At 38.8% G+C, this 17,066-nt stretch overlaps 1 protein-coding gene across 5 annotated transcripts in view; it reads right to left on the minus strand.

Annotated features, from left to right (window-relative positions):
- Window positions 1-17,066, minus strand: part of STAG1 (STAG1 cohesin complex component) — a 406,617-nt gene that overhangs the window by 98,621 nt on the left and 290,930 nt on the right. For all 5 annotated transcript variants that reach the window (XM_024244311.3, XM_063722218.1, XM_063722219.1 and 2 more), the window contains 2 exons: window positions 11,292-11,409; window positions 1,515-1,618 (listed from right to left, as the gene is read on the minus strand). In XM_024244311.3, coding sequence (XP_024100079.1) covers window positions 1,515-1,618; window positions 11,292-11,409 — 222 coding nt within the window. The remainder of the gene's footprint in view (window positions 1-1,514; window positions 1,619-11,291; window positions 11,410-17,066) is intronic.

Here is a 17,066-nt window from a genome sequence, read left to right on the forward strand (position 1 = left end):
CAGCCTCCCGAGTAGCTGGAACTACAGGCGCATGCCATCCTGCCCAGCTCATTTTTGTATTTTTAGTATAGACGGGGTTTCACTATGTTGGCCAGGCTGGTCTCGAACTCCTGACTTCAAGTAATCCCCCACCTCGGCCTCGTAAGTGCTGGGATTACAGGCATGAGCCACTGCGCCTGGCAGATTTCAATTTTTAACTACAGATTTTAATTTTTTGTAATTATAAAAGTTTCCAATTTTTTAAAGGGAATCTTTAATGTAAACTGAATAATCTGTTTCCCCCATAGTGTGTTACTTCTGCTCTCTCTGCTCAGAATTTTTATTCTTACTTTTGTTTTTTAGCCTGTCTTCCTACGAGTCCTCATTGTGTTTGAATAAATTAGGAATCAACCAATCATTTGGGCAGAGGTTGTGTTCAAATACTGTAATATTTGTGGCTTCAATCAGGCTTCCACCCCTCTGAGAAACGATCTGTTGTTGGTTAGGGAGCATGTTCAAAGTTCAACCAGTTCTTAGATTTTGCTTGACTTTTACTTTCCATCAATGTCGCTAAGGTTTCCTAGTCTGCCAGGGATGTATGGAGAGCATAGCTAATCTTTTCATAGCTTTCTCATTTCTAAGATTTTACAGTTACTTAGTACTCTTATCACAACCCCAGATTATCAAAGCTGTAGGTTTTTCCTGTTGGTGTCTACCAAGTTCTCTACTTGTAATTAACAAAAGCTGTGGGCTTTTATTACTTGTCCATGTTTAATCCATTCTCTCTGACAACAAAACTTCTGGTTTTTGCACCCAGTGCCACTCTGGTAACAAACTACAGATCTTATAGACCAAGCATGTGGGTACATGTGTATTGGCAAGAAGGCCACAGACTTCTGCTTTTACCTGAAGCTCTATCAATTTTTCAAGAAAAAATATTTCCCAATGTGTGTTTTTTTTTTTTTTTTTAAATCTTTGGTGAATTTCCAGAGCCCTGATGTAATGTTTTTGACAATACATTCCAGTTTTATACTTGCTTTTTGCAGAAAGATCTGTCTGCCTCTTCAAACCAACAGAGCCAGGAGTCTCTCCATCTATGATTATCTCAACTCATCTTTAATATAAATACCTGTATTATTAGTCCCATATTACAGATAAGCAAACTAAGACATACAAAAATCATTCATCTATCTAAAGATTTTATAACTGCTAAATAGAACCTGCAAACTAGGCATTTTGCTTCCAGAGCCTTTATGTATTTTTAATAGACATAAAAATCCTTAAAATATACACATATAAAAAATATATAAGTACAATAACAGAAGCAGGTACAGGTGCTATGGGAACATGAAGGAAAGAATCTATTTTTGGAACCTGAGTATAGCATATAGGATATAAAGATGAAGCCCCATAGTCCATCATTTATAAAAATACCATGTTTTTAGGGATACAAATATCACTAAAATTTCCAAATATTTAAGACAGTTAATTGCCATTAAAAACCTTTTAGGAGATTCCTCACTAATGTAACTTACTCTCTTGCCGGTACCCCTTCCCACTGGAGGATGTGCCTCAGCAGCTTGACGAATTGTACAAACCATTAGCTCTATAAGAGCACTCTCTTGACGATCAGACATTGCTAGGGTAAAACAAAATACATGAGCATGAGTAGACAGTTTTACAATAATCACGTATTAAAAATGAACACATTATAAAAAAACTGAAAACATTCTATTACTGCTTATTTTAAAGACTAAAGTTAAGCTCTGTACTTTGCTATTTCTTTTTTTTTTTTTTTAAAGTAATCATGTGCTTGCTGTCATAAGTCAAATAGGAAAGAGATACAAAGTAAAGAATAAGAGGATAAACTCTGGTCTCTTCTAATGCTACCTTTCTGAGTTAGGCAATTCTAAAATTTCACAGTGTTTCCTTCTACATAATTTCAAAACTCCTAATAGAATTTTTCTTTTTTAATGAAAAAGACTATGCCATATGTTTTTAAAAACTTAACAGACTTAATATTTTTCAAGTCAATACACACGCATAATAATTATCTTAATAAATTACTATCTAATGTATGTACCATAATTTAGTCAGCCTTCTACTTATGGTCATTCAAATAATTTCCTGATTTTTGACAGTGAACAATGCTTCAATAAACATCATTAATAGATATATATTTATGTAACTGATACATTTCTGTACAATAAATTCTCCAAAGAAGAAATAATGGATTCAAATGGCAAGATCTTGATATTGAGAAATCATAAGATTATTATAATTTATACCCCCAACTGCAATGTTATGAATGTTTGGTTCCTTATATCCCTGTGAGCACTAGATGTTATAAACCATTTTAATTTTTGCCAGTCCAATGGCTGAAAAGGGGTATTTGGTTATTATTTTGCTCCTTCCTATCTACTAATTAGTTAAGTGGAATATATTTTCTATTTTTCCCTAAGATTTGTCTATGTTTATTCTTCACCTGTTTTTGTGCTACTATTCACCTTTCTTATCGATCTGAGAACTCTTGTATGGTAGGGGTAGTACTTTTTATCTTTTGAATGATGCAAGTATTTTCTTCCAGTTTGTCATTTGTTATCAGACTCTTCATGGTATCTTTTTTCAGACAGAAATTGTTAATTTTTTAAAAGTCACGTCTGTCTCCTTTTGTTTTATGGCTTCCAGGTTTCTTGTATTGCCTTCAAGGATCTCTCTGTCCTGGAGATTACACTAATATGTTCTTCATTTTCTTCTAATTTATTTCAACTTTTGCTGTCTCGTGTGCTTGCTTGCTCTTATGCTCTTCCTTCCTTTCACTTTTTCTGTCTCTCTTGCTTGCTCACTTTTGTATTTTTAACCTATTTGGCATTTATTTCTGATGATAGTAAGTGGGCCTGTTTATTCCCACCAAATAGCCAGTTGTCTCCACCACTGTTAAACCAGATTTCCCTTTTTAATTTAAATGTCATTTTTAAACATGGTTCAGGTATTTTTGGATTCTTTAGTTTCACTAATCTATTTGTATATTTCTATGACAATGCTTTACTGCTTTGATTATACTAGACTTATGGCATAATTTGTTATAACTTAATATGTAACTTAATTCAACCAACTTGAATATATAAGCAAGTTTCCCTTATCTAGCCCTTTTTCTAAAATTTTGTTTAATTTCTATAATGCTAACAGCAATTCATTTATTAAGAATTTTCTATATCTAAAGCACTATCTAAGTGGCTTATATGTAATAACTTGTTTTATCCACAAAACATTTCTAAGAGATAGGAACTAATATCCTCACTTCACAGACAGGGAGAATGAGCCACAGAAAAATGCACTTAAGCTAGTAGTAGAGCATTCAAATATATGAACTCAGGTAGTTTGACCCCAGAGTCAGTTCTCTTAAGCACTATGCTATACTGTCTTTTCAGCATAAGCTTAAAATTCTACATAAACTTTAAAATCATTTTGCTTAGTTCGTATTCACCATACCTCCCAGAACTCTCTCAAACCCACTGGAATTACGACTAGTACCATAAAAAAAAAAAAAGACATTTTCAGCTAGAAATACAATATAGCTTTTCACTTTTGAGATCTTAAGTCATTTAATTAAAACTATGGTTTCCTTCACATAGATTCTATGCTTTCCTGAATTCTTTTTTTTTTTTTTTTTTTTTGAGATGGCATTTCACTCTGTTGCACAGGCTGGAATGCAGTGAGGCGATCTTGGCTCACTGCAACCTCTGCCGCCCAGGTTCCAGTGATTCTCCTGCCTCAGCCTCCCAAGTAGCTGGGATTACAGGTGGCTGCCACCGCTCCTGGCTGATTTTTGTAGTTTTAGTAGAGACGGGGTTTCACCATCTTGGCCATGCTGGTCTTGAAACCCTGACCTCGTGATCCACCCGTCTTGACCTACCAAAGCACGGGGATTACAGGTGTGAGCCACTGCACCGGGCCTGTTTTTTTTTTGAGATAGTCTTGCTCCATCGCCCAGGCCAGAAGGCAATGGCGTGATCTCAGCTCACTGCAACCTCCGCCTCCCAGGTTCAAAGGCTTCTCCTGCTTCAGCCTCCTAAGTAGCTGGGATTACAGGTGTGCCACCACACCCAGCTAATTTTTGTATTTTTAGGAGAGTTGGGGTTTCACCATGATGGCCAGGCTGGTCTCAAACTCCTGACCTCAAGTGATCCACCGGCCTCAGCCTCTCAAAGTGCTGAGATTCCAAGCATGAGCCACCACGCCTGGCCTCATTCTTATATATTTTTAAACTCAGACATTTTTGGTTTTTTTGGAGGTGGAGTCTCACTCTGTCACCCAGGCTGGAGTGCAGTGGCATGATCTCGGCTCACTGCAACCTCTGCCTCCTAGGTTCAAGTGATTCTCCTGCCTCAGCCTCCTGAGTACCTGGGATTATAGGCGTGTACCACCATGCCCAGCTAATTTTTGTATTTTTAGTAGAGACAGGGTTTCACCATGTTGGCCTGGCTGGTCTCGAACTCCTGACCTCAGGTGATCCACCCACATCGGCCTCCCAAAGTGCTAGATTACAGGCGTGAGCCCCTGTGCCCAGCCTTAAACTCAGATTTTGATAATTCGAATACTTTAGTTCTTTCTTTCTCCTTCCCTCTGTATACTTCTTTATATTGAAGCCCAGTAGATGTAGGTATTATAGACACAGAACTGGGTATAAATTTAAGAATTCAATTGATTTATAAAGGTTTAAAAGTTTACATTGATTATTTTAAACTAACTTGGAGCAAAATCAAAGAAAAGGCAAAAAAGATACATCTTGTTCTTTATTCTGTACCAAAACTATCCTGTAAAAATATGTATGTACATCTTAATTCAGTGTTTTAACAATTGTCTTTTAAAAAAACACATGAACTTTAGCTTATCTTAGGAAAAACAAATGAAACATCAGCTTGTCCATCTGTATCCGAATGATCCAATGCCTAGTAATACAAAAAAAGCTTTTTGCTCAATAACTGAAGTTCTATTTTTATGATTTCCGAAATTCATAATTTTTCACATTTGGCTGGAGCTAAAGGAAGTACAAGGCTGCCCATGAACTAAATGCATTGTCTGTTATTTAGGAAGAAAACACAGTCTTATGGAAAGTGAGGAAGGACAGAACAACTTATTTCAACAACAGAAACATTCTCCTATTATAGTGGGAGTAAAATCCACAGTAGTGTTGAAGCATAACTCAACCTTGCACAATGTTCAATTCCATCAATTTTGTTACTTTATCATTTGAAGCCATCCACTTAGAAACTTTCCCTGAAAGGGGAGATAAGGTAAACTCAAAAGCAGCTGAAATTTAATTGAAATTCCTTTTGGGATATGACAGCAAAACCACATAATAAAATTGAAAGCAAACAAGCCACAGGCAAGAGCCAAACAGCCACACTGATTGAAACAAATGGGTAGCTGTTCATGGTACAAACTATCATTTCAACTTCCTAATACAACATATAACTATACAACTTTCTACACAGCATCTCCATTTCCTCACTATTGATTTTAGTCTTATCACCTTGAACTCTGGCTTCTCCCTTTTAGTATCACTGAATATATACAGTATCATTGAATCATGCTTTAAAATCACCAATGACCTAAATCATCACAAAATGATTTGTGTAGTCTTTTTTCTCCTCTGCAATATATATTATTAACTATGGCTCTCTTGAACATCCTCTTTACTGGGCTTGCAAAGGTTATAATGATCTCTTATCCTTTTTAGAGTTAGGTAGAACTCTCATTCTTTCTTGCTCTTCCTGCTTTCATCCCCTATCCACAATCTTTAACTCAGCCATGGGCTCTTTCCCTCTTTATAAGCCATCTCCCTCTTTTATATTTTTACCATCATTCCTCATAGAGACCACTGCAATGATTATGTATTTTTCCAAACAATGTTTATGAAAGGGATTTTTCTTAAAATATGCATTGGATCACATTACTCCCCTGTTTAAAATCTTCAAAAGCACCTTATTACATTTAGGATGAGATACATTCACTTATAAACTAAAATGCTCTATATCATCTGACTTCTGCTTCTATTACATCTTGTATCATTGGCTCATTATGTTCCAGCTATTGCATCTCCTAGAACATAACATCATTCATGTTTCAGATACTTTGAAATTGTTATTTCCTCTATCTAAATAGCTCTTTTATGACAATTTCCATATCTGGTCCCTTATCGTTTAGTTTCTTTTCTTTTTTTTTTTTTTTTTTTTTTGAGATGGAGTCTCGCTCTGTTGCCCAGACTGGAGTGCAGTGGCATGATCTTGCCTGCCGGGTTCCTGTGATTCTCCTGCCTCAGTCTCCCGAGTAGCTGGGATGACAAGGCGCGTGCCACCACACTCGGCTAATTTTTTGGATTTTTAGTAGAAACGCGGTTTTACCATGCTGGCCAGGCTGATCTTGAACTCCTAACCACAAGTGATCTGCCCGCCTTGGCTCCCCAAAGTGCTAGGATTAAAGGCATGAGCCACAACGCCTGGCTGCCTTATCGTTTAGTTTCTTGGCTCACAGGTGGCCTGCTCAGGAAGGTCTTCCATCAGGATTCAATCTAAAGATAGATCCCCTATAATTATCCACCAAAGCTACTTATTAACTCTTGAAATTATTTTGAATATTTACTCAATTTTGGTCTGCCTTCTTCAGGAGAATGTAAGCTCCATATTGGCAGTGAGCTCATCTAGTATAACACTATACGCTCAGCACTTAGCATAATATTTGACTCATATAGTCAATAAATATTTTTAAATTAATGAATTAATAATTCCTGCTTTTAAGAATCTTATTATTTATAGCTACTTCATTCATCAACTGGATTACAGAATGTTAGCACTAGAAATGACAAAAGAAGATTATCTAGTTAAAGTTTCTCAGCCAGGTGTGGTGGCTCATGCCTGTAATCCCAGCACTTTGGGAGGCCAAGGCAGGTGGATTACTTGAGGTCAGTAGTTCGAGACCAGCCTGGCCAACATGGGGAAACCCATCTCTACTAAAAATACAAAAATTAGCCAGGTGTGGTGGTGAGTGCCTGTAATCCCAGCTACTATAGAGGCTGACACACAAGAATCGCTTGAACCTGGGAGGCAGAGGTTGCAGTGAGCCGAGATCTGCCACTGCACTACAGCCTGGACAATAGAGCAAGACCCAGACACACATACATACACAAAGAAAAAAACATAAAAAAAATAAAGTTTCTCATTTTACAGTTTAAGAAGCTGATATCCAGAAGTTACATGATTTGGTTATGGTCTTGTTACCTGGTGGCAGAGCTGTTGACAAGAACCAGATCCTCACATTATACTAAAAATTTATTCAGCAACTTGATTTTGCTGTAAAACACCCCCCGACACACACACACACACACACACACACACACACACACACACACACACACACACACCCCCCCCATAAAAACACTGTAAGACAGTCTTAAGGCCACTGTGATTTAAACTGATGTTGGTACTCTGTCACAGTGTGTCTACTTTCCCAAAATTTAGTCCTACATCTCCAACTGCTAACCACAGCCTTCTCCACTGGAATTCTACCACATTCCACCTATCTAAAAAATTACTTTTAAAAAAAGTTACTGGTAGCATTTTGTTATCATAAAATACAGCAAAATACTAGCACAGAAAATTAATTTAGATGCCACTCCATGCCAGAGCTTATATGTGGTTTGCACGTGGTACAACATGCATAGAGATAAAATGTATTTAAAAAATTAAGTCATTATGTAGATACAGTTCTGCAACTATTATGCCTAATTGCTCAGACTCTGCCTACCTAGATTCAATCAGTAAAACTGTGGTTGACTTTCAAAAATGTTCCCATGTGGTAAGTTACTTTTCTAGCTAAAACCAACCAACCAACCAAACCCAAGCCAAGCCAAACCAACCTTTTGACCGGAAGTTCAAAAAATCCAATGTAAACAGAATTTAAACCACAATGAAACACCTAATAGTATATATTTTAACAAGTAAAATGCACCTAGACCACCTTCATGACTGAAAGTTTTAGTAATTATTATTTACTGACTTACACATCTTATTAACATGAGAGAAAGTTAACAATATCAAAGCAGACCATCTTGTCTCTTCTTGATTTATATATATACATATTTTTTATTTTTGAGATGGAGTCTTACACTGTCGCCCAGGCTGAAGGGCAGTGGCGCAATCTTGGCTTACTGCAAGCTCCGCCTCCCGGGTTCACACCATTCTCCTGCCTCAGCCTCCAGAGTAGCTGGGACTACAGGCGTCCGCCACCAGGCCTGGCTAATTTTTTGTATTTTTAGTAGAAATGGGGTTTCACCGTGTTAGCCAGGATGGTCTCAATCTCCTGACCTCATGATCCGCCCATCTTGGCCTCCCAAAGTGCTGGGATTACAGGCCTGAGCCACCGCGCCCGGCCCTTAATTTATATTCTTTGCCTCCCTTCTCCTTGGAAATAACCTTATGGAACATGGGGTGATATACAGAAAATGAGTTGGAATAGGAAGGAGAAGCTCTACCTTACTCTAGCTACAAACAAGGTAAGGAAAATGAATGGAACCTACCATTGAATACTAACCTGAGGCCCTTTACTCAAGTGTTGATAAGGCAGTAGACATTAGAGGGAAATTGATTTTTATCAGGGAAAATATTAAGGTTAGTTAGAAACAGAATGTGTAAGCCGGGGAGTGGTGGCTCACGCCTGTAATCTCAGCACGGTGGGAGGACTGCTTGAGCCCAGGAGTTTGAGACCAGCTTAGGCAACATGGTGAAACCCCATCTTTACTGAAAATACAAAAAAAAAAATTAGGCATGGTGGTACACGCCTGTAGTCCCAACTACTTGGGAGGCTGAGGTCGGAGGATTGCTTAAGCTGGGAAGGCAGAGGTTGCAGTGAGCCGAGAATCACATCACTGCACTCCAAACTGGGCAACAGAGCATATGTTCATATTCCTGTGATCACAAAAGTGAAGGGAATTCAAAATACAGTGGACAGTTTCACCTAGTGAGCAGAGGGCCCTGTCAACTTAACAACAGGACCATCTTTCTTTCTTTTGAGATGAAGTCTCGCTCTGTTGCCCAGGGTGGAGTGAAGCGGTGAGATCTCAGCTCACTGCAATCTCTGCCTCCAGGGTTTAAGTGATCCTCCTGCCTCAGCTTCCCAAGCAGATGGGATTACAAGTGCCCGCCACCAAACCTGGCTAATTTTTGTATTTTTAGTAGAGACGGGGTTTCGCCATGTTGGCCAGGCTGGTCTCGAACTCCAGACCTCAGGTGATCCACCTACCTCAGCCTCCCAAAGTGCTGGGATTACAGGCATGAGCCACCACACCTGGTCTAGGGCCACTTTCTTACTAAGGATATCATGGAGTGAAAGACCATGTGCAAATAAAATAAATAATAATTACAGCTAGAGGCAAATATAGCATAATAAGCTCTTCCTTGAAAGGTCTGAGAAAAGTTTGGGAAGAATTTGTGTCACACATAATAAATAAGAAAAATGTTTTTAGTTTAGAAGAGGCATTTTGGGGCCAGTTTATCAGTGTGTATCTGGGTTTAACACAAATTTGTTTGTCTCACTGAATTATGTCAAAGCCAGAATAGATAATACAAATTAGTATCACTGCTTGGAAGGAACACTGGGGGATGCTCACCCTCCAGGTAATCTGTATGGGCAGTCTACTGCGGGGGATGGCTCATTATGCTCTTGTAACATTCCAAAAGGATGAACCACACAGGAGGGTACAGGAAGCAGAAAAGGGACTCAATAGAACATTATCTTGCTTAATCTTCACAGCTATATAAGGTACACAAGGAAATAATCTCTGTTACAGAAAAAAGCAAACTAAGGATTAGAAAATCTGAGGACATAAGCAAAAAGAGAGAGAGTTAAAAATCTGAATTAATATTTCTTTAGATTCTGGCCAGATGCGGTGGCTCACGCCTGTAATTCAAGCACTATGGTAGGCCGAGGTGGGAGGATCACCTGGGGTCAGGAGTTCAAGACCAGCCTGGTCAACATGGTGAAATCCCGTCTCTAATAAAAGTACAAAAATTAGTCGGGCGTGATGGCATGTGCCTGCAGTCCCAGCTACTCAGGAGCCTGAGGCAGAAGGATCACATGAATCCGGGAGGCAGAGGTTGCAGTGAGCTGAGAATGCGCCACTGCACTCCAGTGTGGGCGACAGAACAAGACTCAATCACACACACACACAAAAATTTTCTTTTGATTCTGAAGACCATGTTCAATCTACTGTGGGCCTCACTTACATGAAGGCATCACTCACCTTCTAAAGCTATTGTATGAATTAAATGAGTTACCAGTTCTTTAAAGTACTATTGTGGGCTAGTTTGAAAACGTAACCACACACAGGAAAAAGCATTTCTAGTTCTAACGAACGAATATGCATATAAGCTTTTAGAACACAACCTCTTTATTAGGTATACATGTTCAATTTGCTGTGCATATTATTAAGTAGCATATAAAAAGATGCATACTTCAAAAATTATCATGTGGCTCTTATGTCCCCCTATTTCTTGAATAGCTAGGTAAATGACTTTATCTCTGATTTCCAGATTTTCATCTTAAAGAAAATACAACAAAAGAGGGGATGGCTGTGGTCTAATTAATCATTATGCATAAAAGGTTTTTTAAAAGTTCACATATAAATCAAGCAAAAAAAAAAAATTCTGGATGTACTTAAAAAAAAAAAAAAACATTAAGTTACATCAGTATTTTGTATCTCAAATCAGCATCAAGAAAACCTTTTGGCCAGGTGCAGTGGCTCATGCCTGTAATCCTAGCACTTTGGAAGGCTGAGGCAGGAAGATTACTTGAGGCAATCTGGGGACCATAGTAAGATCCCCGTCTCCACAAAAAATTTAAAAATTAGCTGAGTGTGGTGGCATGCGCCCACAGTCTGAGGTGGGAGGATCCCTTGAGCCCAGTAGTTCAAGGCTGCAGTGAGCTATGACTGGGCCGCTGCACTCCAGCCTGGGTGACAGAGCAAGACCCTGTCACTTAAATTTAAAAAGGAAAAAGTAAAGAAAAACTTTTTTGACTATTACATGACACACATGGATTTTTAAAAACTTATGTGGCATGGTGGTAGTGTTTATATGGAAAGATGTTAGAAACGATTGAGACATCCTTACTTGTTATAGAAAACAAATTGTTCTCTTGGCAAAAAGACACAGCATGCTTATATATGCTCATTTTTAAGAAGCGATCTATATACAACTGTATTGCTATCAATGGAAATACAAAATCATGTAAATTAACTTGTCAAAATACTATACCTTCCTCTCCTTGAACAGGTTCTTCTAATAGCAACTCTGTCATACATTCCCAGTCTTTCAACAGTTCTTGAGAGCTCTCCCATAAACTGTCCACCAAGTAGGCTGCATGTTCATGTAACTAAAAAGAAAAAATTAAGTGTGACTAAAAGAATATTTAATAAAGAAACTACTAATACTAATTTAAGAAATCATTTTCTTCATAATTAAAATGGCTTGGTCTCCATGATTCTAAAAACCACTTAGAGAACAATATACATATTCACATTCCACTGTCAATAGTGTGGATGCAGTATGTAGAATCAACTTTTTACCATTTACAGTAGTAAAAGTAAGGATCTCCTAGTCCAATGACATCATTTATAGATGAGGAAACAGACCATAGCTAGTTAGAAAATTTTCTGAAGTTATATGCTGGATCTAGGTCACTTTTCACTACTCCTTGCGGTCTCTTCAACTATCTTTATTTTTATTTTTTAAAGGAAATTAATCATTTTCCCTCAGAATTCCATTAGAAACTCTTGGACCAGCTGTACTTACTTCACATCTCTGTCATCTTAGTCAAAGTAAAAAATATAAGTTACTCCATCTCTCCACTATTCTACTCTCATTTCCACTGCACTCATTTCATTCCTTACTCCACCCCCATTTTCTGTTGGTCATTATTCTCTTGACAATTTTCTTTGAAGCTCATGTTCCCACAGTAAACAAACATAGTTAAGGTCTTCATCAAACACTTCACACCAAACTCTACCACTTGCCAGTCATTAAGCCTTGGAGAATATTATCCTTTTTTTGTTTTTTTTGAGATGGAGTCTTGCTCTATCGCCCAAGCTGGAGGGCAGTGGTGCGACCTCAGCTCACTGCAACCTCCACCTCCTGCGTTCAAGTGATTCTCCTGCCTCAGCCTCCCGAGTAGCTGGGATTACAGGCCCTCGCCACCATGCCTGGCTAACTTTCGTATTTTTAGTAGAGATGGGGTTTCACCACGTTGGCCAGGCTGGCCTTCAACTCCTGACCTCAAGAGACCTGCCTGCCTCGGCCTGCCAAAGTGCTAGGATTACAGGTGTGTGCTACCATGCTGGGCCCTGAGAATATTACTCTAATGAAGCTTTTCAGGGAAGGCAAGTACAGAAGGTGTTGGCATTGTTCTGGTTTCTGCTACTTACAAGTAACTTCTCCACCCTAATATAAAAGATCTTCCACTTTTGAGGCTCATTACATTCAGTTAAACAGTCCTGGTAATCAGTGTTAGTCAAACTACAGACTGCAATCCATTCTTGGGTTATTAAACCAATTCAATGCATTGAGAACAAAGATTCAAAAAATGATGCACAGTAGAAAGAGTGCATAGCACATAAAAAGGGTAAATACTATTTCATTAACTGTAATCTGTTATATGTGCTTGTACTTGTCAGAGAAAATGTTTTTCTCATCATAAGTAGTGGCCCAAAAGTATGAAAGTCACCCTTCTAGATCTACTATTGGTTATCTACTGTTATCTTAGCACATTCAGCGCTTGAGTTGGATTTCTTCCTCATTCCTAACTCTATAATCACTCTTAACTTCAGTGTGATTTTTTTTTTCTCCTTTGGAGACAGGGTCTCACAGTGTTGCACAGGCTGGAGTGCACTGGCACAATCACAGCTCACTGCAGCCTTGACTTCCTGGGCTCAAGTGATCCTCTGAACTTAGCCCCTGGAGTAGCTGGGACTATAGGAGTGTGCTACCCTGCTTGGCTTTTTTTTTTTTTTTTTTGTAGAGATGGGGTTACCATGTTACTAGGCTGGTTTCAGTGTGAATTTTAATCACTTATGTAATGCTCAGCCTCTTCTGACACTACTTCAGTACATCATTTCGACTGCATTTCAAATGCACACAACATGTCCCGGTGAATTCCATCAAAGCCAGAGTAAATAATACTGATTAGCATCTTTGCTTGTAAATAATATAGGCAAAGGTTTGAGGGAGATATCTTCAAACTTTCCTAATTCGCATATTCTGAGAAACTATCCTTAGACCATCCATAACATTACTCCAACAGTGACAGGAACAAGAGGTGCACAACTCAAGAGTCAAAGATGAACAATGGCAGCAGAAAAAAGAAAAATAAATTGTTTTCAAAACTGTTGCTATTAAGCCATGCTAAATTAAAGAGTTATTATTTATACATATATAAATTAAAGAGCTTTCTTTTAAGCTAAAATAAAGAGTTTCAGTTTGGGAAGATTTGAAAAAGTTCTGGAGATAAATGGCAGTGATGATTGCCTAGCAATATAAATGTACTTAATGCCAATGAACTGTATACTTAACAAGGTAAATTTTGTTTTATATATTTTACAATAAAAAATCGGCTGAATATGCTTTTATGCTTATGTGTATTTCTGTAGAACAGATATACGAAGACTTACAATTGCATATAACTGGCAGATTATACCTTCAACAAATACAAAATATCCCCTTTCTATCCCTCTTAATGCTTTTGGTCTTTAATTCTGGTTTATCTTGTATTGATATTGCCCCCTCTGCTATCTTTGTGTAATCATTTATTAGTTATTTCCAGCCTTTATCCAGCCTATTATTTATAAACTTCCTATAAGTTATTTTAAGATGTGCTTGTAAATAGCATATAGCTATTTTTCATTTACTTCAATCCCAAATGATAATCTGCATTTTAATAAAACATGTTAATTGATTTACATTTACTGGGATTACTCATGCTGAAAATATTGCTGGTATTTTATTTTCTGTGCTCTATTTGTGATGTTTTCTTGATTACTTTATCTGTCCTTCATTCAGGGTTTTATTTTCTAGTATTTTTCCATTACCAAAATCCTTAGCCTATTTTTCACTTCTCTGCATTTAATTTGAACATTATACTCCTACATTTAAAAACTAATTAATAGATACTTGCCTTAAACATCAGTGTCATACTTTTTAGGTTTAGCTCTAAGGTTTGTTTTTTTTTATTTGCTCACCAATGTTTCTTATACTCCTCTTTTCCTTTTATTGTATTGATTTTTCACTTCCCTAGAAAACATGTTCAAGTCTGCATATAGAGTCTATTAGGCAGTAATATGACTGCATGTCCTTTGATTTAGTTCTTTCCCTTCATTGTTTTTTTTTAAATTATTTTATTTTTAGACAGAGTCTCACTCTGTCGCCCAGCCTGGAATGCTATGGCATGATCTCGGCTCACTGCAACCTCCGCCTCTCAGGTTCAAGCGATTCTCCTGCCTCAGCCTCCCGAGTAGCTGAGATGACAGGCACCTGCCACCATGCCTGACTAATTTTTATATTTTTAGTAGAGACAGGCTTTCACCATGTTGGCCAGGCTGGTCCTGAACTCCTGACCTCAAGTGATCCACCCGCCTCATCCTCCCAAAGTGTTGGGATTACAGGCATGAGTCACTGTGCCTGGCCTCCCTTCATTGTTTCTGTTCTCTTACACAGCTCCTACTACACAATATAATAAAATTCCTTAATCTATACTGTATCTTAATTTCTCTTTCATACTTTTTTCTTTTCGAGACAGAGTCTTGCTCTGTCGCCCAGGATGCAGTGGCACGATCTCAGCTCACTGCCACCTCTTGCCTCCCGCGTTCAAGCAATTCTCCTGCCTCAGCCTCCCGAGTAGCTGGGACTACAGGTGCATCCCACCACGCCACCTTGCTAATTTTTGTATTTTTAGTAGAGACTGGATTTTACTATGTTGGCCAGGCTGGTCTCGAACTCCTGACCTCAGGTAATCCACCCGCCTCGGCCTCCCAAAGTGTTGGGATTACAGGCGTGAGCCATTGTGCCTGGCATTTTTGGGAAATTTCTTAAAAATATCGATAAGAAGCTGTCAATTTTCCTGTCTTAAACGACTGTCACAATTATCCTCCTCATTCATAAGAAGGGTGACTGGCCGGGTGTGGTGGCTCACGTCTGTAATCCCAGCACTTTGGGGGGCCAAGGTGGGCAGATCATGAGGTCAAGAGATCAAGACCATCTGGCCAACATGGTGAAACCGTCTCTACTAAAAATACAAAAATTGCTGGGCATGCTGGCACGTGCCTGCAGTCCCACCTACTCAGGAGGCTGAGGCAGGAGAATCACTTACCCAAGAGGCGGAGGTTGCAGTGAGCCAAGATTGCGCTACTGCACTCCAGTCTGGCAACAGAGCGAGATTTGGTCTCCAAAAAATAAAAAAATTAAAAAAAGAAGAAGAGTGACCATGCTGCCAGATTATCCAGAAATGTTCTGAGTTGCTCTTGTTGTTTTGAAATAACTACTAATAGCATCCTTATCCCTTTGAAAAACATCAAACTTTTTTTTTTTTTTTGAGACAGAGTCTTACACTGTCGCCCAGGCTGGAGGGCAGTGGCGTGATCTCGGCTCACTGCAAGCTCTGCCTCCCGGGTTCATGTCATTTTCCTGTCATTCTCCTGCCTCAGCCTCCAGAGTAGCTGGGACTACAGGTGCCTGCCACCAGGCCCGGCTAATTTTTTGCATTTTTAGTAGAGTCGGGGTTTCACAGTGTTAGCCAGGATGGTCTTGATCTCCTGACCTCGTGATCTGCCCACCTCGGCCTCCTAAAGTGCTGGGATTACAGGCATGAGCCACCGCGCATGGCTGCATCATACTTTTTATAATAAATTCTGGAGTCATACTACCTCTAGGGAAATCCAGACTTACCACATTCGAGTACGACTTATCCAACTATCTGGCATGCATCTAAAATACAAGGTATTTTGTCACCTGAAATCAATGACTGTCACAGGTTGAAACATCTTAAAAAATCACCTTTTGGTACCAAAAGAAAAGAAAGTTACTGACTTGTTTAGGCAGATCTCTTAATCACATTTTACATGCACTGCAGACTGATTCCAATTCAACATTTTATAATTCTACTAAAATATTACTACTTCTCATTTCAGTAAAATAAAGAAAAAAATAATCAGTTCAGTTAATCCCAGGTAAATGTCTGTGTACTGGTCTGTTCTCATGCTGCTAATAAAGACATATCCGAGACTGGGAAATTTATAAGGGAAAGAGATTTAATGGACTTACAGAACAGATCCACATGACCAGGGACGGCTCACAATCATGGTAGAACATGAAGGAAGCACAAAGGGACATCTTACATGGTGGCAGGCAAGAGAGCTTGTGCAGGGGAAATTCCATTGATAAAAACATCAGATCTCGTGAGACTTATTACCATAAGAACCATGTAAGAAAAACTGCCCTTATGATACAATTATCTCCACCTGGTCCCACCCTTGACACATGGGGATTATTACAATTCAAGATGAGATGTGGGTGGGGACAGGGCCAAACCATATCAGTCTGTAACTAATCTATAAAAGACTCCCTTGGCTGGGGACAGTGCTTCACGCCTGTAATTTCAGCACTTTGGGAGGCTGAGGAGGGTGGATCACTTGAGGTCAGGAGTTCAAGACCAGCCTGGCCAACATGGTGAAACCCCATCTCTACTAAAAATACAAAGATTAGCCAGGCATGGTGGCGCATGCCTCTAATCCCAGCTACTTGGGAGGCTGAGACAGGAGAATCGCTTAAACCCAGGAGGCAGAGGCTGCAGTGAGCTGAGATTGCACCACTGCACTCCAGCAAGACTCCATCCCAAAAAAAAGACTCTTTCTACTTTATTATTTCTAAAGTCTCTTTAAATTCAGTATTTCACAAGTCTATTACAAAATTTTACCAATTAAAGTGTGTGACAGTAAAACAAAGAGAAATTCAGAGTACAGCACAATTGGAATACCATCATACTAT

The sequence above is a fragment of the Pongo abelii genome, chromosome 2, assembly GCF_028885655.2.
Source record: "Pongo abelii isolate AG06213 chromosome 2, NHGRI_mPonAbe1-v2.0_pri, whole genome shotgun sequence".
Classification (NCBI taxonomy): Eukaryota; Metazoa; Chordata; class Mammalia; order Primates; family Hominidae; genus Pongo; species Pongo abelii.